At 39.8% G+C, this 24,132-nt stretch overlaps 1 protein-coding gene across 5 annotated transcripts; it reads left to right on the top strand.

Moving 5' to 3' along the window:
- On the top strand, positions 1-23,093 carry dpysl4 (dihydropyrimidinase like 4). 5 transcript variants are annotated; one of them, XM_067489183.1, is made up of 15 exons: positions 100-1,164; positions 6,586-6,674; positions 6,815-6,999; positions 7,085-7,249; positions 7,779-7,840; positions 7,926-8,006; positions 8,165-8,233; positions 8,312-8,432; positions 8,784-8,940; positions 9,078-9,219; positions 9,396-9,480; positions 9,671-9,756; positions 12,827-13,006; positions 14,360-14,525; positions 14,602-18,835. In XM_067489183.1, the coding sequence occupies exons 1-15, from the start codon at positions 901-903 to the stop codon at positions 14,691-14,693; spliced, it is 1,944 nt and encodes a 647-aa protein (XP_067345284.1). In that variant the 5' UTR covers positions 100-900; the 3' UTR covers positions 14,694-18,835. The 5 variants fall into 5 exon arrangements, with proteins under 5 accessions (XP_067345285.1, XP_067345288.1, XP_067345287.1 ...); XM_067489185.1 differs by lacking the exon at positions 100-1,164 and adding an exon at positions 5,278-5,436; XM_067489184.1 differs by lacking the exons at positions 12,827-13,006; positions 14,360-14,525; positions 14,602-18,835 and adding exons at positions 12,446-12,555; positions 12,627-12,819 and having other exon boundaries at positions 1-1,164.
- Positions 23,094-24,132: the final 1,039 nt, after the last annotated feature.

Below are 24,132 nucleotides of genomic sequence, written 5' to 3'. Positions count from 1 at the left end.
TACAGAGTTTCAGACCATCAAAAGTAATGAGCACTGACCTGTGGTTATGTGTGTGTTAGGGGGTCTACCACTGTGTTCACTGAAGCTGAAAGCTTATCTGATGTTTCTGATTCAGACTGAATCTCAGGATTCACTCAATAAATAACTAGTTTTACAATTCTTCAGACTGTTCTGGATCTAGTTCTGGTTTTGAGGTGGACTCAGTTTCTGTAAACAGGAAGTTTGTTTAAATTAGAAAGGACTGGGTTCATATGTAATCTGAATTTTTTGAAAGAGTTTTAACCTGCAGGTGTGGGTTTCACGTGTTTCAGACATTCACAGTTGTACCCTATGATTTGAGCTGGGTGTTCAAAACCAACCCTCTATTTCACCTGCACACAATAGACGAATCCAAGAGGGAGGACGCTATGATGTCACACTCTTTAATGATGGACACAGGTTAAGGTAATGTGACATCAGGCTGGCATCACTGTGCCAGGCCAAGGGTCAGATGGAGGTCCGACACCAAACCTGGAGCCTGATGTACCAGGTCTGCACCTTCTATGGCAGCTCTATCTGACACATGCTCGGGCAGGTCTTGTTGATAGTTTAACCATGGACACAGATGCTGGTGGAGCTTCAAACTTTAACCTAGGAGTTCAGGCTTAGGCGGTGAAGCCAGATGTCATCAGCAAAGAAAGGGAGGAGTGGGGGACCTGTTGGTTTGCTGGTTTACAGGGTCTGCTCCAGAGAACCTGATGAGCTCTTTGGACTGGCCTAATATTTCTTTCAGACACAGTGCGTTGTTCTTCCCTCCTCCATGACCTCCTTTTTCCCTCCCCCTCTCCTCTGCTGTTCTCCTCCCCTCCCCTCCTTCTCCTCTTCTTCTCCCCTCTTTGTCTGTGAGCATCGCATCAGTCCATGATGTCTCAGGAGGACGACTGCTCCTCTCTGCTGTCCAGGCTCGGCTCGGACTCCCCCCGTCCTCGAATGAAGTATGGAGGGATGTTCTGCAGTGTCGAAGGAGCATTCGAGAACAAAACGCTGAACTTTGAGTCGTTCAGTCCTCAGATGCAGCGACGCAGAGCCACCCAAACCCGACCCAAAGAGGAGGAAGGAGGACCTGCAGCCAAAGGACAGACCATAGTGTTTCCCTCGGGGCGGGAGAACTACGGTAAACGAGAGGTAAAAATGACACACGTCTGATCACTGCTGCTTTAATTAAAAGTGAAATAGGTTCAAGATAGGAAGAAGTTTAGTTTCTACTGACAGGTGAATCACAGATAAGATACATGTGAAGCTGTAAAAAAATGTTTATGATAATGAGTCTGATATAACAGTCAGCATTTACTGAAATGTTCAATAAAATAAATCTGTCATATCAACTGAATATTGATTTTTATTATACATGCAACTGCTGATTGATACATTAATGTTGAAGGCAAGTTATAAGTTGTTTCTCAACAGAGAAACTTATAATATGAGAAATCAGATGCAGTTATCAGTGCATATTTTAGGCGTTGGCACAACTCTGAATTTCATACATTTGATATTTAACTGCTAAGAACGGAGTAATTGTGATTTTCAGATAGTTCTAGGGCTTGGTCCTCTACCACCGACATATCATAAGATTCAATGTAGGCTTCCACTTAGTGGCTTTCAAATTGTGTAAATGTATAAGCAGTATAAGGACAAACACCTAAAAATGACACATGATCGAAAATAAAGGATGATATATGACAGTAATTATGCATTCAACTCATTTCAGCTATTTCACCGTTATTATACACTGGTGCAGTGCATCATTGTAGCACTCCACATACTGGCTAAACCCTAGCTACACAATAGGATAACTAAAAGAACAGAAAAGAACAAGTCGACAGAAGTAATCGAGCACCTACACATTAAAGCTGATCAACCAATGAGAACAACTCCATGAGGCAGGGGTGTGGCAGCCTCCTCTTTAGCATGACGGAAGAGGAAATCAATAATGGCCAATTAAATACATGTATAAATATAAATGTAGTTAATGTAAATATAAATAAAAGTCAAAGCCAAACATTTATTGTTTGTCAAAATTTATATTTATTTTTAATTACAGCTATTTATCTGTCTGTCTCTCTGTGGCATTTGTTATGCCCCTGATCTAGGGGAACCTAGGCATAACAGTTTTTGCACTTATTTACACACTTATCAGACAAATCAGACTCAATCACAACAATCTGTATTTTACAAAAAGCTCTCTAACTGTTCCAACTTACAGAGTCCATGTCACAGTGCTGGGTTGTTGGGAGTGGCAGAGGTGGAGAGAGAGAGGGCTGCTGTCATCTGAAGCATATGAAGTGTGTGGTACAATGTTTTCCAGTCAGGCAGCAGCAATTAATTCAAATAGGCCAATCCATGGACACCACCTGTAACCCATCCCTCAGAAACCCACATAAAGCACCCAAGGAGGAAGAGAAAGAAAGAGACAACAAAAAAACAAAACTAGACATTAATAAAAATAACACTAATAATGACCCAGGTCATAACACATCATCTTCATGATGAGCAAGTTCTGCACAGAAACTATGACCGTTGACCAGTCAACAGTACATGCCGGTTAGTGTTCTGTGCAACAGAGGGCCCCGGCAGTGGCCGGGGCCAGTGGCAGTGACTGGCAGTAGGCCCGTTCTTCCCAATCACATGTCGAAGTGTCCCTGGGTAAGTCACTGAATCCCCAACAGCCCATTCCCAATCTTCAGCTGCGCGGTGCATGTACCAAGCCCGGTAGAAGGGAGGGTTACTTCATGAAGGGCATCCGGCTGGTTGTTTAGATAAAACAGAAACAACTACCAGCTCAGCTGTTATCCTGTGTCGCATTATGATACAGCTTAAAAAAAAAAGGTTCACTTTGTGTTCAAAATATAAAACTAATTACCAAAAAAAAACATAAATAAGAAGTAATAAAGAGGCAATGTAGAGAAATGAATTTCAGGGGGTTGATGGGTGATGGTAGCAGAAAGTACCTACAGATAACATAAACAAGTTTCTAGTGTGGCTGGTTCTACCTAATCCGTATGTAAGAACCAGTAGGGCAGCTAGTGTGGAACATACTGACGGGGTGTTTAAAAACTGCTGTTTAATGTCTGGGACAGGAAGGGACGACAGGGATTTGATTAATGGAGAGAACAAGGACTGACTTAATCATGCTACAGGTATGTTATCGTGGCTTTTGTTAAAAATAAATGCTAACCTAGTGTGTTGTTATATACATTGGGTATTTAAAGTTACATTAACCATGTGTTGATGTTTTATGATAATTAGCCCCATGGAGCTGGTCTGACTTCATGCAGCCCATGCTTAAATAAGTGAAAAGCGAACATAAAACAGCTGAGTGGTTTCAGTTAACTAACGAAAAAAGGAGGCAACTGTGATAAAACATTAAATTATTTTGACCTGTTTAGTGTTCAACGTACTGTGTGATCTATAGGCTCCTTCTTTAAATGAACTTGATCCAAACATCTGTTGTTGTTTATCACTTCTTGATGGGAATTTGAGTGCTACGTGCACTGCTGTGACTCTTGTGCCACATAGGACTAGCTCAATGCTCACATCCCCCCCTGCAGTGATACTTGGTGGGGCCCCAATTGAGGGAGTAGAGGTGGACATTATTGGCCCTTTTCCTCACCCGCTTTGGGGTTCCCACCGAACTTTATAGCAACCAGGGCTGGAAGTTTGAGTCCAGCCCTGGTCGCTAGGACAGAGTTGGATTTTTAGCGAGGTCTGCAGGCTGCTGGGTGTGAAGAAGACATGCACCACCCCTCTTCAACCTCAGAGTAATGGCCTGGTAGAAGTTCATCGATGAGACATCAATTAGACTGAGACTCTCGTCTGCCTCTGATACTGTAGGACTACTGGACAGCCTGCTGCCCTTTATGTTTGGAGAGGAGCTCTGGACACCAGTATAGGGTGTGTTTGGGGCTCCCCAGAGATTTACGATCTCCCCAGGACTCGATATGATCTTGTTCCAAAGACTTAGAGAACGTCTGAAAATGGTCCACAACTATACTCGCCAGGTGTACGTATGGTGTACTGTCCTGAGTCCTGAACCTTACAATCACTGGTGGGAGCTGGCCGAGATTGTAGCACGTTTGTCTGAGGTGGTGTGCCAGACGTTTATGCTCTAGTGGGGCCGCCTGGTGGTGTTGCATCGAGACAGGTTTACCCGTACTGCCCTCATGCTCTAGTGGCTGCTGGTGATGAGGGTGACTGTGATGACTCTCAGGCCCAATTGGGAGATTTCTCCCACAGGCCTGCCCGTCGGCCGGTACATTTGAGGGCCTTTGTGTTAGATGATGGGGTTGTAGGGGATGACAAACCCATCAGATGGGGGCTATGTAGCAACTCAAGGGGAGGGGTTGCTAAGACTGAGATTTGTAGGTGCTAGGGATTGTGGGAGTTCTTTTCTGTTCTTTTAGTTATCCTATTGTGTAGCTAGGGTTTAGCCAGTATGTGGAGTTTATACTGACACCATGATGTGAGTGCTGCTGCAGCTGGTGGCGTCCAGTTGCTGTTCCTGTTGTGTGTGTTGTACTAAAATAAAACTTTCTGAGTTGTGTAGTGTATGTGGCTTAATGTCCTACTTAATGAATGTTATGTTTGTAACTGTACAAATACAGTAATTTTATTCAGTGACAAAGAAGTTGAAAACTTGCCACTGCATATCCCACCGTAAAGCGGAAATAGGGTTATCCGTTCACTAAGTACTTCTGGTTTCAGTGAAAAAAGAAAAAGCATCAGCATTCTTAAATAAGAAAATGAACAATACTTTTAATAAACTCACTTTTTCGTACCCAAACCTCAAGATGAGGTGAAAAAAATGGCATCTGTCAAGTCTCCACAAGTACCTGCACAAACGCCCAGATTGATGTTGAATACCATTCACTCTGTGACTATACACTAACACCATTATGTGCTGTCAGTGGCCCACAGTTCATTCTGTCAAAAACAATACCAGAGCCTCAACATTTCTTTTAAAATGCCCTAACACAATTTTGACACTAGTGAATTTGCAGTACCAGTCAGTTATGATCCAGTCTTTGTGTAAATTATCACCATTGGGTCACTGGGTTAAAGAACCTCTTCACCTGGGTAAAATTAACTAACTGTTAAACATAATATGGTGTATGTGCTATAATGATCCTACACGCGTTCAAAGTTTAAACTGGTGAGAACACTCAGAGTAGAACTGTTACTCAAACAAACTTTATTTTAATTTGACCTTAAAATAAGACGAGGCTTTTATTTTGAAGCCCCACAGCGGAATTTCTAGGAACGTGTGTGCGCGTGCTGTCGGTGACGTGACATCAGAGCTAACGGGCGCAACAATAGCCGTCAGTTTGTGACAGAACGGATCAATCAGCCGATCACGGATCGATCAGGATGTCGTTCCAGAACAAGAAAAGCAGAACCGCGGTGAGTCACACGCCACACGAATCGGAACGAACTGATCCAGGTCGAAAAGCGGCCCGATTAGGCGCTGCCTGTCAATCATCGGGTACCGGGGCCGAGCTGGTCACTTCGAGCCGCACAGCTCGGCCCTGTTCGGTTCGAAGGTTTTTTTTTTTCGTTGCATATTTTATATATTGTAGTCTTCATGTGCTCTGTGTTGTCCTAAGGTGCACATGGCAGCGATGCTGAGACCGACCCAATCCCGTATCCCACCCCACCTACACAGCAAAGCTCGGTGTTTGTATCGACTGTGGTTCTGTCCAACATACCACAACCATCTGGTTCCGAAACAAAAATTGTTGCGCTGCCGCATCTGTGGTTTAGTGGTGTTTCAAAAACCCCGCCCGGTCTGTGTGTTTGTGGTTCTGGACGAGAGCAGATGGCGCTCTCTGTGAGTTTTTGGGTCAGAATTAGTTCAGTCAGATTTCCTCAGCAGTGGCAGTGTGGTTAGTGGTTTAAAATCTAGTTGAACCACACTCATACCTGTGATTAGATTTTAGATTTTCATACATTTCTATTTGAAAGAGATCCACCAATGAGATGTAGAAATTTGTTCATATATCTATTAGATAGTACCAACAGTGAAAGAATACATTATGGATTATAATTATTAATTTGTAAACATTGCTAATGTTATCGGTAATGAATTAGCTGATTTTAACCGCTTAGCTCCAGACAGACAGACAGACAACTGCTTAATCAATAATAATAATAATGACAATAATACACATAGGCTGGAGACCCCATGTGACCCTAAACAGTGGTTAGAGATAATGAATCGACAGTTTATCCACTGTTTATTGGTTGATTCTATTTTGTGTTAAGAGTCTGCATATAACTAGTAACTACAGTAGACAAATGTACTGTAATAGAAGTGTAGGTAGAATAAAATGGAAATACTCAAGAATTACCTCAAACTACTTTTTTTGTAAAATCGTAAATTAAACATTTCTGTATTTAAGACTTTTGACAGAAATACTTACAGCTGCTCATTTAAACTGGAGACATCAGGGTCTTTTGGGCAGGAAGTGAGCTTTGGTAAAATTGCCTGACAGCTGAGTGATGTCACTATAACCTACCAATCCAGCATCCTCTGTTTCTGTCTGTTTTTAGGGTGACCGTCTGATCATCAAAGGTGGAAAGATTGTCAATGATGATCAGTCATTCTATGCTGATGTCTATGTGGAAGATGGGATCATCAAGTAATTAATTTTTCTCAGTGATAAGTAAAGTTTTGTCTGTTCAGTGTCCAAAAATCTTTGTTAAGTACGAAGAACTGGAAACCCTTTGTTAAAAAGATTTTTGACCTGTTGTAAACTGTTGTTTTCTCTGTCATCCTCAGACAGATCGGGGAGAACTTGATTGTCCCAGCTGGGGTGAGGACGGTGGACGCATACGGTCATCTCGTGATCCCCGGAGGAATCGATGCTAACACTAACCTGCACGCTCTGCAGAAAGGCCTGAACCCAGTCGATGACTTCTACCAGGGAACCAGAGCTGCCCTGTCGGGTGGAACAACCACAATCAGTTAGTTATCATCAGGAATTCATTGATACTTATAAACCTAAATCACCATGCTCCAGATGTAGTAATACAGGTTTTTGTCTTACAGTGGACCATATCCTGGTGGAACCAGGAACTAGTTTACTCTCAGCGTTTGATCAGTGGAAAGAGACTGCAGAGCAGAGGGCGTGCTGTGATTTCACTTTTCACTTGGACATCACACGATGGCATGAAGGACTGTACGAAGAACTGGAAACCCTTGTCAAAGACAAAGGTCAGACAGGACCCTCTGATGTCCCTCGTTAAAGTTAGTAAATAAATTAGATTAGATTAGATGGAATATCCATACCAATTACTTTCTCGAGTTTAAGGTACAGACGAATAACCTATCAGCTGATTGATTAGCTTAGCAGTGAGATTGATTAGCTTAGCAGTGAGAATGACATTCAGTGGGAGCAATAGAACACCTGGTTTTAGTTTTTCACATTATTTACTCACACAAACCAGTGTTTTGTGAACTTTTCTGTTTGGCGCTATTATTACTAAAGAGCCACATATACAGTATTCAGGAAAACCATAGACATAACCAGCAACGACAAGGACTATGGTACACACGAATTAGAACAACATGTTAGTGTAGATTTTAAAGTGATGTTAAAACTCCTGACCAGAACCTCCTAATGCTGCTTATAAACAGACGGGAACCTGGACTGAAATTGACAGACTCACCTGGACTGGAACAGATGGAGTGACCCAGACTAATTATCTACTAACTAGTACTAACTGCAGTATTTGTGTTTCAGGTGTGAACTCCTTTCTCTTCTTCATGGCCTATAAAGAAAAATACCAGAGCACCGATACTCAGGTGGACATGACAGAAACGTTTTTTTGTTGATGTTGCTGTTGTGTTGTGTTATGACTGACTTTGATTCCTGTTGTTCTGGTTCCAGCTCTATGAGGCGTTCAGTGTGCTACGGGATCTTGGAGCCATCGCACAAGTTCATGCTGAGAATGGTGACATAATTGACGAGGTAATGCACCCCGACCAAAAGGATGATAGGTTTTTTTTGGTTGTTATACAGAACGTTTCCACTATGACCCACTATAAAATGATTCAACACAGACAAACATGAACTAAAGTTCAGTTTGTGTGTTTATTTTGCTGTGTTTCACATGGTGTGTGTTTCAGGAACAAAAGAAACTTCTTGGTCTCGGCATCACTGGACCAGAGGGACACATTTTATCACATCCTGAGGAGGTAGGCACACCTGGCACATCTGCAGAAAAAACAATCAACCAGCAGATGGCAATGTAAGTAACTTATCCTGTATTGCAGGTGGAAACAGAGGCTGTGTATCGGGCCATAACTATTGCCAAACAGGCGAATTGCCCACTGTACATTACCAAGGTGATGAGTAAATCTGCTGCTGATGTCATCGCCAAGGCCAGGAAGAAAGGTGACATCATCCCTCCCCTTTCCTCTATTACACCTTTTAACTCAGATCATGTTTTAGACTACAGCTTTGCTTTAGATTCAGTGTTTTAAAATGTAAACCCTAAACTGGACTGCCAGACTATAGGTGGTGATTCTGGCCACATAGTCCATCCCATCAGGTTCAAGAGTACCACAAAGTTCCCAACTCATTGTCCCTGTAGACCTTTCTGTAGGGATAGGGTCAGTTGGAAAATAAGCAGAGCAGGGATTGGGATTTAGAGATTTAGAACCACTGATTTAGTGTATTTAAAACATTCAATCTGCCCCCCCTCAAAAGTTTTTTTGTCAAATGCCTTCCTGCTTCTGTCCTCAGGTATGGTGGTGTATGGAGAACCAATCACAGCTAGTCTGGCAACCGACGGCTCTCACTATTGGTCCAAAGACTGGGCCACAGCTGCTGCCTTCGTTATGAGCCCACCCCTCAACCCTGACCCTACCACTCCACTGTACCTGACCTCTCTGTTAGCATGGTCAGCATTGCCTTGGCTTTCTGCTAGCATCTGTGTTAGCATTAGTGCAGCCTCACCATCTACCTGAACCCCCATGTCTATCAGGTGAACCTGACAGCTGGTTGCTGTATGTGTGTGTGTGTGTTTTTTTTTTCCAGTGGAGACTTGCAGGTGACATCTAGCGCTCATGCTGGGTTCTCTACAGCTCAGAAAGCTATTGGTAAAGACGACTTTACTTTGATCCCAGAGGGAACCAATGGTGTCGAAGAGAGGATGTCAGTTGTGTGGGACCGAGCAGTGGTGAGAAACTTTGAGCTTTGGCCTTAAGCTTCCCTGTATTTGGTTCCTGCCTCAGGTTCCTGATCACTAAATTCCACTCAGCATCACACCTGCAGTGTTTCATTTGTTAATATCCACAATGAGGTTACAGACGACACTTTCAGTCTGCCCATGTTTGTCTTCCTGTCTCTCCACAGTCAACAGGGAAGATGGATGAGAACGAGTTTGTTGCAGTAACGAGCACCAATTCTGCAAAGCTCTTCAACCTTTATCCGAGAAAAGGTATTTTAAGATAAGGAAGACTTTATTCCAGAGATCCATTATTCAGGATAAGATTTTCACAAAATCGTTCAGGTTTTTAGTAAAACATTAAGCTATGCTCACACAGTGATGATAGTTGAAACACAATAAAATATTTCACTTGCTGTAGACAGGAACAGTGGACTGAACTCTCTATCCTCTGTGTGTTTAGGACGGATCGCTGTTGGATCTGATGCTGATATCGTCCTGTGGAACCCAAAAGAGACAAAAACTGTTTCTGCAAAGACTCACAACTTGGTAATAATGTTATGCCCCTGAACACAGGGAGATATAATCATGAGTGTCGTGCAATGTTTCCTCAAGAGCTTTACTTGTTTGAGTTTTCAAAAATACACCAATTTACAAGTCTCACATCCTGAGTAAATACATTGCCTACTTTGGCCAAAATAACCTAAACTCCATTTGCCTGAGATGTTTTAATTAGCATTACTTGGCAGAATTTGGATTTTTCTCAAATTTCTTCTTCAAGTAGGAAAACAAACTTACAGCTCCACAAAGGCTCATACATCTCAACTAAAGTGCACAAACACCGTACATGCATAGCAGTACACAAACAATGAACTTCTGAGTAAACAAGTAATCGCAATTGACCCAAAAAGTTTTTGTTTTGTTTTTTGTTATTGTGTGGGAAGTCTACAAACTCAGCAAAACTATTGCTTCAACTCAAATCAAATACTCCGAAAATGTGCATTTGACACTACAAACATACATAATAACACTTTCATAGAGTCAAATACTGTAGACATACATGAAAATAGGGAGAAAAAAAATCACAAGAGAGTTGTGGGTTGTTTCTTCAACGAGAGCTTTACTCGAATGAGGAAAAATGCATGATTTTTTCCAGATATTTGGGCAGAAACAGCAGCAATTGATCTCAGACCAAATGTATTGTTTTAAAGTTATTTTACCTTAATTTCTCTGTGTAGGCTTTACAATTAGCAATTTACAATCAGACTCTTTTATTCAAAACGACTTGCAACTAAGCAGCAGACACTTGGGGGTTCGGTGTCTTGCCCAGGGATACTTTGACTTGTAGCCAGGAGGACCAGGAGTCAAACCAAGGTCCACGCCTTTACAACCATAATTTATTTTTTATTTTTTGCTGTTATTCATCTTATTCTTATGAACAAATTAAGTTAAAAAAACAGTTCCCAGTTGCCGCCATATTTATTTGAGCACAGGAACACATGAGAATTTCCTGTTCTTGGCAGATCTCTACGATGTCTAGTCATTTCAGACCAGTTGTTAAGTTTGTTGCCCCTAGTTTACACAGTCATCCAGTGCTGTCCCACAAGCTACAAAAACCTTTATATGTCCTAACACAAGGCCTCACAGTCTCTAGCTAAACAAGCTTTGTTATAAAGCAGCTGCACCATAGAAGCTAGCAGCTAATAAAGCACCTTTTCATGCTTTAACTAAACATGAAGAGGTGAATAAAGTTGGCAAAGCAGGGTGGAGATGTAGTAAGCCCTCCGACTCGCTAGGTGGTGCTGAACCCCAGTCTATGAGAGAAAATACGCAGATGAGTAACTTAACAATGACCTGTGAGATATGGAGTCTAAAACATGAGACAAGACTTAATGTAGTGAGTGGGGAGATGAGCTGAGCCTGGAGGAGAAGCAGGGGTCTTATGAAGCAGAGTGGAATATGGTCCTGGCAGTGAAGATAACTCCTTAGGTGCAGAGAGGAGGAGTAACTTGAAGAGAGGGAGGAAATGATGGGTGTCCATCTGAAGGTGTGTTCACTGGGGAAGATTTACTGGCCTGGATCCATAACACAGAGGCAGGCCTTGTAGCGAGTGTTTGGAACGAGCCATGGTGAATCTCTAATTTCTGGCGTGAAAAGAACTCCAAAATCTTCTTAGTGACACAATAACATAACTCCAAAATTCATTAGTTCTGGGATCCACAATTTCCTTACATTAATATAGTTCACAACATTGGCATACATGATAATCCTTCTGTGGTATTATATACTTGATACTACTGACACAGATAACCATTAAATATCTGAACATGTGGTGGACACTCATCTTAGCTCCGTATAAAGTAGTAGGTAGATAATCACATGACTTGGTAAAACATGTGTATGACATGATAAAAGCATAGACATGGCATGGTAAATCCTTATAATGACGGGGTTACAAGGGCTCGTGACTCTTGATTCTTCATGGACAGATAAGATTACTCATAATTGTTAGCGTCATTCATGTGATCGGCAACAAGGAGTCAATAGGAAGCGGTTACTCACAAACCAGAGTGGCAAGAGTCAAGTCAATAAACGTAGCATAGTCCGAACCGTAGATAACAATATGATAACAAAATGAAGGCTGGAAAGTCGCGAGGAGAATGCAGGTGGAACTGAATACCGGTGATTAGTGAAGCGAAGTTAATGTGAATGTGAAGGGACCAGGAACAGGAAGTGACTGCACAATAAAAGCCTGAAGGAGGAAGTGAAGTTAGCAATCCTGACATGTAATGCGTCTACTACAGTGTTTCTATCAAAAGTAATGCATTCTGAGTAATGTGTTACTTTGATAAGGTTTGGACTTTACACAATATGGCACATAAACAGACATTATCGAAAGTGTAACCGTTTAGTTATGTCTTTAGACAGAGTAAGAGTATTGTCTTTTAGGTTGTCACAACAGCATGTGTCACTCCATATCACCAATTCACTTAGCTATCTGTCACAGCTGTGACACTGGCCCATGTTGCCCTGGTAATCATCACTATCTCTCTTCTCCGCTCTGGTTGCGTACTTTGGACTATTAGAAGCAGATTTCACGCAAGATTGAAGACTGAAGTATTCATTTGATATTATTTCTCTTTGGACACTTTTAGTTGTTACTTTCTATCTTGGTTGTTACTTTGAATTTTAGTTGTTACTTTGTGGTTGCCTTTGTTGTCTTCTTTTTCCCTGATAGTTTCAGCCGCCCTTAGTTCTCCTCTTTTCCCGTCCACTCACCTGTGTTGGCTCCCTCTTCTCCCGGTGCTCTGGCCCCGCTGCAGAGAATCACCCACCATTCGTTCCTTCGTAAGAATTCCATCATCATTATTTACTATTCTGAGTTTTAAGCTGTCACTTACGTTCTCTCTCTTCCTTAGATCATCCCCCATTCCTGTTCCTCCGTTTCCTCTGCAGCAAACATCTCGCCACCCTGTCACTACACTTATATTCAATAAACTATACTTTGCCTTCCAATTACTTTGCTTGTCCTGCACCTTTCTGGGTCTGATAAATCAGATATTAAAACGTGAAATCAGATATTAAAATCAGACTTTACTTACTCCCTTTCTCTGTGTAGACAGTGGAGCTGAACATTCTGGAGGGTCTTGATTTCCGTGGCATGGCCTCATTGGTGATCAGTGGAGGTCGTATCATTCTTGAGGACGGAAAACTTAATGTGACTGAAGGTTCAGGGCGATTCATCCCCAGGAAAGCATTCCCTGACACTGTGTACAAGAGGATCAGAGCCCGCAGCAAGGTAACCCACAGGTTAACAAAAAACGTAATAGTTAATTTGTTAGCCTGTCAACATTTTGGTTACCTAGCTAACTAACAACATAACAAGTTAATACCTTGTTAAATAAGTTATATGTGATCAACCAATAACACAGCCAACCTAACCTAACTAACTGATTATCAGATCAGATGATTAACTGAACAGCTACTGGTTAACAAGTTGATCAGTTTGTTGTCAAATAGGACCTAGTAAGGCAACCCAAGAATTAGAATTAGAATTTTTTGTTAGGTAGTTGGTAATAACCTAACCATTTAACTAAAGAACTAGTGTATTGATTCCATGTAGTGGCAATAAACTAACTAATCAGTACATTGATGAGTAAACTGACTGATCAGTACACATGTGCACAGTCATGTGCAAAAGTTAGTAACCCTCTTTAAATGTTTAATGTTTTGTGTGCAGAAACTATCATAAAAACAATAATTATCTGATCATAGCAGGTCTTAAAATAAGAAATACAACCTCAGATGAATTGCAACATATACATTCTTTCAGCATGCCAATATTTTACAAAAAAGCCCCCCCAAAAAAACTGTGGGTGAAACTATGTACTCCATTAATCCTTCTTCTAGGATTTAGGAGGGTAATTATTGCTAATTATTATTATTATGATTATTATAAATAATAATCATTATTATTGATTAATTGGTCATCACAAGTGTGCAGACCATCAAAAGAGCAGTTTTGGTTTGCTGGTCTGGAGCATTCAGGTGTGCCCTAACAAAATGCCAAGAGGGAAAGATATAAGCAGTGGTCTTAGAGAAAGACTTGTTGATGCTGGAAAGGTTTATAAAACCATTTCCAATCAATTTAGAATTCAATGTCCTACGGTGAAAAGGATTATTCACAAATGGAAAACATTCAAGATAAGTTGTTAGTCTTTTCAGAAGTCCAGCACACTGACCCCAAGGTCAGACCGTATAATGTTCAGAGAACTACAAAACTGAAAAAAACAAGAACTATATCTCAGACCCTACAGGCCTGAGATGTTAAATGTTTGTGGCAGCAGAAAAGAAGATCGAACTAATAAATTGGAAAAATTGCCAGGAGAAATCCTCATGAGTCTAAAAAAACAGTAAAGCATGACTGCATCTGAACAAACCCACAAAACTTTTGGAGCAATATCCTGTGGCTTGTTTTGCAGCCACAGGACCTTGGCACCTTGCTGTCATTGAGCAGCTCATAAACTCCATAAAGTAGAGGCAAAATTGAGGGCGATTTTCCAACAGCTAAAGCTTAGCTTAGCTTTGATTTGAGGCCATTAGGAGGTGGTTAATTGGGTTTTACGCAGATGTTTCTTTGTCCTGGTCTCAGATGGCTGAAGCTCGTGGCGTCCCCCGTGGAAACTATGATGGTCCGGTCCATGATGTTATCAGTATGACCAAATCAGTCCCCCCTACTCCAACCAACAGAGGGCCCCCATGTCCAAAAACCCAGAGTGGCCCCCGAAACCTCCACCAATCAGGATTCACCCTGGCAGGTTGTGTTCACACCTTCAGATGAGTACTACTAGGACCAATGGCCAATAACCTGATCAGTTTCTTCTTCTTCTGCAGGAGCTCAGATCGATGACCACATCCCTCGTCGCTCCGCTCAAAGGATTGTGGCGCCCCCTGGTGGTCGCTCAAACATAACATCTCTGTCTTAAATCACACTGATGCTGGGTATAAAGTAAAAAAGTAGATTTACTTCAAGATAAAACCTTACCCCACTGCGAGCTTACAACTAGTACCCTATAAAAGTATTACTTTAACAATTACTGAATCCTCCTGCAACCTTACAACTAGTACATAAAAAGTACTTTTATTAGACCACAAAACAACTTTATAAAGCATACAACAGTAGTAACCTCACTCTTTACAAATGCAGTACTTCCTCTACTACTAAATTCTGTAACAGCCTTGTGCTAATATCAGATTCTTCTACCTGTTTAACTGTAACTGTAGAACTGAAGATAGTAGATAGCACTGACTACAACACTGCAGTGTTAAACCCTAGAGCTATTACAAAATTAAAAATAATGGTACTATATGCAACTATTATTTAACTAGTTGTAAAACCTAAAACCAGTACTAAATGCAACATTTGTGCTTCAATCAAACCCACAATAATCAGACAACCATTGAAGTATATCTAAATTCGGAAATAGTGATACTTCAGATTGTGCTAAATCTTGTAACAATTGTAGTACAACTCAACACCTACTACTAAATCCTGGTTACTGTGCCCTTCTACTACAACCCTACGGCAGTAGTACTCAGAGAAGTACTAAACCTTTACACTGGTATAAAATCCGTTATTTTTTTTGGTGGAATAGTCCTACACAGAACAAATTAGTTATAATCCCTTCTTAGAGTTTAGTAGTACTAAACACTAAAATGTTTGTACTTATACTAGTGTCAAATCCAACAAAAACCTTAAACTGATTTCTAACACAGTTCTTCCATAATCACTGAAACCTATAAAGACGCAACTAGTTTTAAACCCTCAACTGATAGTGAATGTTACAACATTAGTATTACTATCCTGTGACAAGTACTTTATCCTATTAATAATCTGAATCCTATAACAATAAAACGTATTCATTGCTACATATCTTTATTAGCAAATCATCAGTACATTTCATACTGAGGTCACTGTTGAAACCTGTTATGAACACATGTTCTAAGATGTTTTTCTTGTGTTACTACGCATTCTTCTACTTCTGCTACGTTTTTCTGCATAAGATATTTTTGCTCAGTGTAAATTTTATTCAGTTTCAATATGTGCTATAATTTAAAACGGAGACCATGTGATCAGAGAGGGAATTGTCTCTATTCTGGACCCAGCAAAAATCTGTTTCACCACGAGAACACTTGAATCTTGGATGTTGGATCTGAATGTTTCTTTTGGTCAGATAAGTCTGAAGTCACTCGAACAGGTTAAGGAAATAGTTTGGAATCGTTCAAGCTGGTCTCAATAGAACCTGTGATTTTCATACAGACACATGGAACAGCCATAACATTATGGATACTGACAAGTGACATAAACCGTGGGGGGACATGTTAAGCAGCAAATGGAAATTCTGTGCCTGAAGTTGATTTGTTGGAAGCAGAAAACATGGGCAAGTATAAGGATTTGAGTGACTTTGACAATGGGCAGATTTGTAATGTCTAGATGACTAGGTCAGAGCAACTCCAAAGCTGCACCTTTTGTGGGATGTCCAATCCAGTAGAAGAACTGATAAAAGTGCTCAAAAGTTAATTGTGGTTCTGATAGAAAGCTCTCAGCTCAGTTTATTATGCAAGGGGCTGCATAGCTGAATAACCATGCTCACCTGTGTCTGCTGCCAAAAGCACCTACAATGGGCACATGAGAGCTTCAGAACTGGTCTACTGAGTAATGGAAGAAGACGGCCTGATCTAAATAGTCACATTTTCTTTTTCATTAGGTGGATGGCTGGGTGCGTGTATATCACTTATTTAGGGAATAGATATCACCGTTGTGATGCTTTAGGCTATATACTCCTGAGAAAGCTTGGGTCTTGCCATTCCTGTTCGTTTTACTTTGATATGTATGACCTACCTGAACATTGTTGATGACCAAGTACACTGCCCTGATGGCAGTTGCCTCTTTAAGCAGAATAATTTAAACTGCCAAACTGAAAAAAGGATTCAATAGTGGTTTGAGAGACACAACAGTGAGTTTGTGGTGTTGACTTGGCCTTCAGATTCTCTTGATCTCATTCCAGTCAAACATCTAGGGATGTGCCAGAAGAACAAATCAATCTTCGAGACCCCACTGCTACTGAACACTTTATGTCAGATATGACAGCATATATTTAGAGAGTTCTAGCGAAGTCTAGTGGAGTCAGTTGGCCATGATGCTATGGCTGATGGTGTTCATATTTTACTTGTTAAAACTTTTCCTGCTTCCTACAGTTTCCATGAATGTTTCTACTCGGAACCCAACTACACTATAAGAAATGAGAGATATGGTTTCTGAGATTCATTCAGTTCATTTAATTTTAAGGAATGCATTAGCCAAATTAAATTGGAATCTATCTAAGAGACAGTGTGTCAAAATACACTATTTGCCACTGCGCTAGGAAGTCGTGCTTCAGCTAATTGTTGTTTTAATGACTGGCTTTGTTCACAAATTGTGAATGGAGTTGACTTGAAAGCAAATTTCATATTGACCAGCTGGAGCAATTTAGGGTGATAATTTGATCAAACTTGCTTTCAGTTTACATTTCTACTATATTTATGCATGTGAGTAATTCTAGCATTTCTTCCGTTCAGTTCCTCACAGCATGGATCTCTTTGTTGTTATCTACTGTATTTTCTGAATAAAACAAAGAATGGTTGAAAGTATTCCACAGATTCCCCTTGAGAGATCCTGAAAATAGCAGCCAAATCTACAAAATTAAAACAAAGGAACACTCCAATCAACTCTGTAAAGAACTGTGTATCCATCCCCTGACTTTGCATTGTGAAAGTCAGGGGATGGATACAAGAACATTTCCTAGCAGTTAAATATATGTTGGAGTATAGTTATTATCTATTATTAACAGATGGCAAGAAGATGGCACATGTGTAAATTTGCCTAGATCAGGTCGTCCTCAACCATGTTAAAGACAACCTCATATTTTATTAATTTAGATTACTTTGTAGAGATTAGTTTTCACTTTTTTGTAAAAAAAAAAAAAAAAAAGTCAGCCATGATTTAGAACTTCCAAGGGGAATTATTTTTTTACATACATATCAGATGTATGTAAATAAAGCATTCAAGTTTCTATTAAGACTAGCTTAAAAATCCATAACTATTTTTAAGTTTGAGCATGATCATGTCTATCAGTTATTGATCCATGTAATTTCAGTTATTGATTCACTCGACAAATTAACACTGGCAGATTTTCTTTTGTCTTCAAACATCAGCTGGTGCTAATAATTACTTAATCCAGTGGAAGACTGGAAGTAGCAACCTCCCCACCCCTCACCCCAAAAAAGAGGTTTTAGGTTTGTTTGATTTGTAAAAACGTCCTTTGATACATGATCATTTTGTACTTTTACAGTTTTTTGTACCGTTAGCTTAGCATCAGAAACTGTAGCATGCCCAGTTTCCCCTGCAGCCACGGTAACCATGTTTGTGTCAAGCTGTTGAGATTGTGAGTACCATAGACATCTGTGTCTATCTATAGATGAAAACTACACACTTTTTAATCCTAAAAGCAAATTCTGTGTTTGCAGCAGCTGCTACACAGAACATTAGACAATGACAGGACACAATGAGGTAGATAGGGGACAATGCACCTACAAATTATATTAGACACATATAAAAAAATATTAAAAAGTAGAATGCACCACACAAACTGTGGTCTGTCTGTCAAGTAATTAGTAACCCAGGAGTGTATGAAGAGGTCTATCTGCATCATCTACTCCATGCCATCATGGAATAGATGATGGCATCTACTCCATCCTCGGGGCAATAGGTGAGATGCAGTGGGTCAAAGATAGTTCTCACCTGAGACCTGTTACTGACATAAATAGATCCTAAAGAGGATCATGCTAAATAGGACCTAAATAGGTCAGTAACAGGTGAGTTGAGATTACTTTAGCCCAGAGACCGGTGGGCAAAACCAACATGGTCATCGTTTTTCCTGCAGGCTTAACAGTTTCTGTAGCAGTCAGGTGTCATACACACACACACTGATCATTTGTTTATAAAAGGGGTTACCATGGGGATGGTGCATCTGTTGTTATTGTTGTCATGAAACTGCATGAATAAACTCTGAAGAGAAACCCCTACAAAGTGAGCTGTCTAGTTTATTCATACCTTTGAGTCAGATTTACCCTTAAAACGTTTGTTGACATGTTTCATCCATAGAAACATCAAACCTCCTGCAGCTTCATCAAATACTGAAACAAATACTGGACTTTACCCTGTTCAGACCGAGACAGGGTATCTCTATGTCTGCTGTTAGTATGGATTAAAGCAACTTTTAAAGATTAGTTTACACCCCAGAAGAACTCTCACCCAACACTAATCAGCTTTAACTGTTTATGTGGGATTTGTTATTACAATATCGGTCATATATAGTTAAATGATAGAAATGTGATATAAAATTAATAGTGTAATTTTTAGAGAGTAACATAAAGAGTATGAAAAAATATTCTGACAAAATAGTCCAATTTTCATATCACTGTGTGAGGCTGATGGCATCTTGCCAAAGATTTAATCCATCTAAAATCAACTTGTAGACAAGTGCTTGACACGTGTCTAAAAAAGACAAACGTGAGCCATAATTGAATAGAGTGAGTCAAAAGGTTTTGCTTAGTGATGTTTAGCTGTGCCAACATTGATCCATCCAACCCCATCAACTATAGTCCAAAGTCTCAATGACTTTTTCAGTTCTACAGGTTCTGAAAAGACAATAGGCCTCGTTCACAAATATCTCAAGTTTCTTTCTTAAATTTGTTCAAAAGTCAGATTCATGACACATTCATAAAAGTGTTAAAAATCTGAGAATGAATAAAATGGAAGCAAATTGTAGTGGTGCAGGGCATCCAGCACCACTGCTGTGGTGTGGACATCCAGAAGTGTGAAACTTAAATGTTGAGCAAGTCAAGAAATAAACTAACATTACCATTAACTAACACTGGATTTTGAAATGGAGAAAGCTTCAGCAGTTCTAGATCACCTTTAGTAAGTAAGTCCTGATTCTGAGGATGGGAGGATTATTTACAATTGGGTTAGCAGTGTGCTTGATGACAGCAGCCACTCAGTGTGGAATCTGACAATGGACTCTACTCACCTTCACCTTTTGGCCTTTACTTCAACAATCTACCCACTCACACACCTTACGCTCTGTCAATTCTTAGTCCTGCACTCCCACTGTCAGCCTGTCCTGATCTGTCTCTTCCTCTATTCCTATTTATCTCTGCCCTTCACTCTCTTTTCCTCTCTCACCCTATTTTCGCCAGCCCTACTTCCTGTTTCCTAACGTTTATTTTGTAGTCCATCTGTCCCACTTCCTGTCTAGTGATTTTGAGAACTTCACCCCTCATCAACATCCCAGATTGTTTTCACCTGTTCCCTTGTGTATTTAGACCTGGCTCTCCCCTCTCCCCTGTCCCCTGCCAGACGTTTCTTCAGTGCTCACTCTCAGTGCTCCTGGAGGTTTCCGGCTAGGATTATGCCCTGTTCTACTGGCTTTCTCCTTTGGACTCTCATTTTTTGGTCTTACGTTTTGTCTGTGTATCCCTGCCTGTCCATCTCTGTTCAATATTGGGTTATGATTATTCTGTGGTGTGGTCTTTAGTTGATTACTTAGATATTCAGTGTTTGGTGTTTAGTTAATCACTGCCTGTCAGCTTCTGTTAAGTACTTTAATTTGTTGTTCATTGCTCTTGCTCTACCTGTCTCTGAATATATGCACTATTTGATTTATTATATCTGTTTTTGTTATTGTTGCCAGTTTCTGTACGTGTACGCCAGCTCTCTTCTGTCAGACCATTTTATAATAACATTTGAATTTACAATAACGGACTATACAGCAGTTAGAAAAATTCCACTAAAGCAGATGCTTAAGTGAAAAAGCTGTAAATAAATTTAAAGAAATTATTCTTTCATCATTTGCTTCACCATATGTTAATACAATGGAAAGTAGCCACCTTAATGTTACTCCTGCACAAGTTGATTATCTTGTTGACAATTCTGCAGCCTCACTACATTCAATAGTCGATAGTGTTGCCCCTCTGAAAAGAAGTCAGTAAACCAGAAGAGGTGGTCTACAAGGTATAGTTCACAAACAGGCAATACAAAAGTTAGAGACGTTCCAGAAATTTAGAAGAATCTCATTTAACCTGGAAAAATAGTTTAAAAATGTACTAAAAAGCTCTCTGTGATGCCAGAACAGCATATTATTTATCATTCATAAAAGACTTTCATGACTTTCTTTATTAATAAAATTGTAGCTATAAGAGAAAGAATTCACCAGATCCTCCCTCCAAATATTAACGAAAGATCTTCATGTACAACAGTGCTAGAATCATCAATAAGTCCAATATCCCTCTTAGAATGTTTTTTACCCATAGATGTCACTGAGCTAACTTCAATTATCTCATCTAAACCAACAACCTGTCTGCTAGACCCTATTCCAACTAAACTGCTCAAGGAAGCTTTACCCTTAATAGATATGTTCGTATTAGATGTCATTAATCTATCTTTAGAAACAAGATATGTACCACAGGCCTATAAAGTAGCTATAATTAAACCACTACTAATTAAACCACCACTACTACTATATTCCCTTTATTTCTAAAATCCTTGAAAAAGTAGTCGCAAAACAATTATGTGACCACCTTTACAGGAATAATTTGAAGACTTTCAGTCAGGATTTAGAGTTCATCATAGTACAGAAACAGCACTGGTAAAAGTCACCAACGACCTTCTCTTGGTATCAGATAATGGGCTCTATACTTGTTCTGTTAGATCTTAGTGCTGCATTTGATACTATTGATCACAACATTTTATTACAGAGACTGGAACATGAAATTGGGATTAAAGGAACTGCATTAGTTTGGTTTAAATCTTATCTATCTGATAGATTTCAATTTGTTCATGTTAATGATGAATCCTCCATGCGCATTACGGTTAGCTATTGAGTTCAACAAGGCTCTGTGTTAGGACCAAAACTTTTTACTTTATATATGTCTCCTTTAGGCAACATTATTAGAAAACACTACATTTCCATTGCTATGCTGATGATACCCAGCTATATCTATCTATGGACCCAGATGAAAATAATCAGTTAATTAAGCTTCAAGCATGACTACAAGACATAAAGGCCTGGATGTCCCACAATTTTTTACTTCTAAACTCAAACAAAACTGGCCTCCAGTAATACTGCAAGGAACCTTGGAGTTATTTTGCACTAGGATTTGTCCTTTACCTCACATATAAAAGAAATCTCTAGAAACAGTCTTCTTCCACCTACGGAACATGCCAAAATTAGAAGCTTCCTGTCTCAGTGATGCCGAAAAACTAGTCCATACATTTGTTACTTCTAGGTTGGACTACTGTAATTCCCTACTTTCCATATGCCCAAGTAACTCCCTAAAGAGTCTGCAATTAATCCAAAATGCTGCAGCAAGAGTGCTGACTGGAATTAGCAAAAAATCATATTTCAACTTCACTAGCTTCTCTCCATTGGCTTCCCATTAAAGTTAGAATAGAATTTAAAACCCTGCTTCTTACATATAAATCTCTGAATGGTCAGGCTCCATCATATATAGAAGATCTCATAGCACCATAACATCCCAGTAGACCACTTCTCAGAATGCAGTCATACTTGTGGTTCCCAGATTTTCCAAAGGTAGAATGGGAGGCAGAGCCTTTAGCTATCAAACTCCTCTCCTGTAGAACCAGCTCCCATTTCTGATTCGGGAAGCAGACACCATCTCTACTTGTTAAGTCTAGGCTCAAAACCTTCCTCTTTGATAAAGCTTTTACTTACTTATAGTTATGCTGCTATAGGCTTGGACTGCTGGGGGAAAACCCCTCCTCTTATCCCTCTCTCCTCTCACCCCACAATTGTCTCTACTGTATGACATTAACTCTGTGTGTTTACTCCTGTAGTTGTCTCTCTCTTTCTCTGTCTCCCTCTCTGTGTTGCTCTCTGCAGGTGTCCCCGGGCTTTGAAGCTGTTACTTTTCCAGCTGTTACTGTTACTTTTACTTTTTTTTCACCCCAACTAGTCAAGGCAGATGGCTGCCCACCCTGAGCCTGGTTCTGCTGGAGGTTTATTACATTAAAGGGAGTTTTTCCTCTCCACTGTTGCCTAGGGATTGCTAAAGAGGGAATTGTTGGGTTCTCTCTTTATAGTCTTGAGTTTATTCTGTAAAGTGCCTTGAGATGACTTTGTTGTGAATTGCTATATAAATAAAGTTTATTTATGTTGAATTGAAAGACGAAACCATGGTGATTGTACAAAAGGATGAAGGGCTGTATCTAGCCTTAAATATTGATAACAATAACATTTAGATTGCAATACATATGTTTTCATTTTTTAAGCCCTTTATATGTATGTATTTCTATATTGATTTGCATCCAAGGTAATCCAATAAAATGTAAGTTTCATTCAGACAAACTAGCAACAACTTATTAACTCTAAGATGCTTTTGTCTTATATATATATGACATATATAGAAATGCTACAGACAACAGAACTAGCAGTAAAAGTACCACACAGCTTACTGAGCTAAGTTTGTTGTCCCATAGGATGATGGTGGATGTTATCCTGTTGTGATTCACTCAAAAGCTGGGCTGCAGGCTGCTGACATGACACAATGTTTCACAAGTAAATTATCCTTATTAATCATTGTTTCAGTAAGGAACTGTGGGTCCAGTAAGTTTGTTATTTTGGTTTACATAAAATGGCTAATCTGCAGATATTTAAAAAAGTGTTTCTTATTTAAATCAAATTCATCAATTCTTCAAAGGACTTTATAATATTAAAGTTTTGTAAGTATAGATTTTGAATCTTTTCAAGTTACTCAGAAGAAGAGATGGCATAAGAAAAGACTTTTTAGGCTTCGGGGGGTGCAAGAGCATACAGTGGATACTCCCAGAAGTAATTGTAACCCCCAAAAGCAGAGATGGCATGAGGAAAGTCCTCCCAGGAGAAACTGTCCTGAGCAGAAGAGCCAGAAAGAGGACAATCTACAAAAAGAGCTGGGAAGAGAGAGAAGAACCAAAAGAGATCCTGTCCACATCCAAAGAGCTAGAGTTGGTAATGAATTACACCAGCTGTTTGTCCCCAACATCAGAGATGATCCCATCAAGACAATGGAGGTAAAACAAAAAATTGATTCTGGACTATTGAATAAAACATATTTATAGTTAAAATCAGTGAAATAATACTGGATATATTATGATCATTGCTATAGTTGATTCCATAAAAACCAGACTTCCCCTCAGACTTAGTGGGTGGAGTTGGTAATGCCTGAGTGGAGGATAAAATCATTGGTATTGGACCACATGTTCGGTGTTTCGAAGATTATAAGAACACTACAGGGAGACAGTTAAAAATGGATATAATCAGTTTA

This window comes from Channa argus, chromosome 20, assembly GCF_033026475.1.
Source record: "Channa argus isolate prfri chromosome 20, Channa argus male v1.0, whole genome shotgun sequence".
NCBI lineage: Eukaryota > Metazoa > Chordata > Actinopteri > Anabantiformes > Channidae > Channa > Channa argus.
This window is presented reverse-complemented; position numbering and strand designations above follow the sequence as displayed.

What these genes read in the sequence shown, in the direction of transcription:
- dpysl4 (XM_067489183.1), top strand. Translation starts at nt 901, where the DNA reads ATGATGTCTCAGGAGGACGACTGCTCCTCTCTGCTGTCCAGGCTCGGC. An exon ending in AGAACTACGGTAAACGAGAG is followed by an intron (nt 1,165 to 6,585) that starts GTAAAAATGACA and finishes GTCTGTTTTTAG; the next exon opens with GGTGACCGTCTGATCATCAA. An exon ending in GGATCAGAGCCCGCAGCAAG is followed by an intron (nt 13,007 to 14,359) that starts GTAACCCACAGG and finishes TCCTGGTCTCAG; the next exon opens with ATGGCTGAAGCTCGTGGCGT.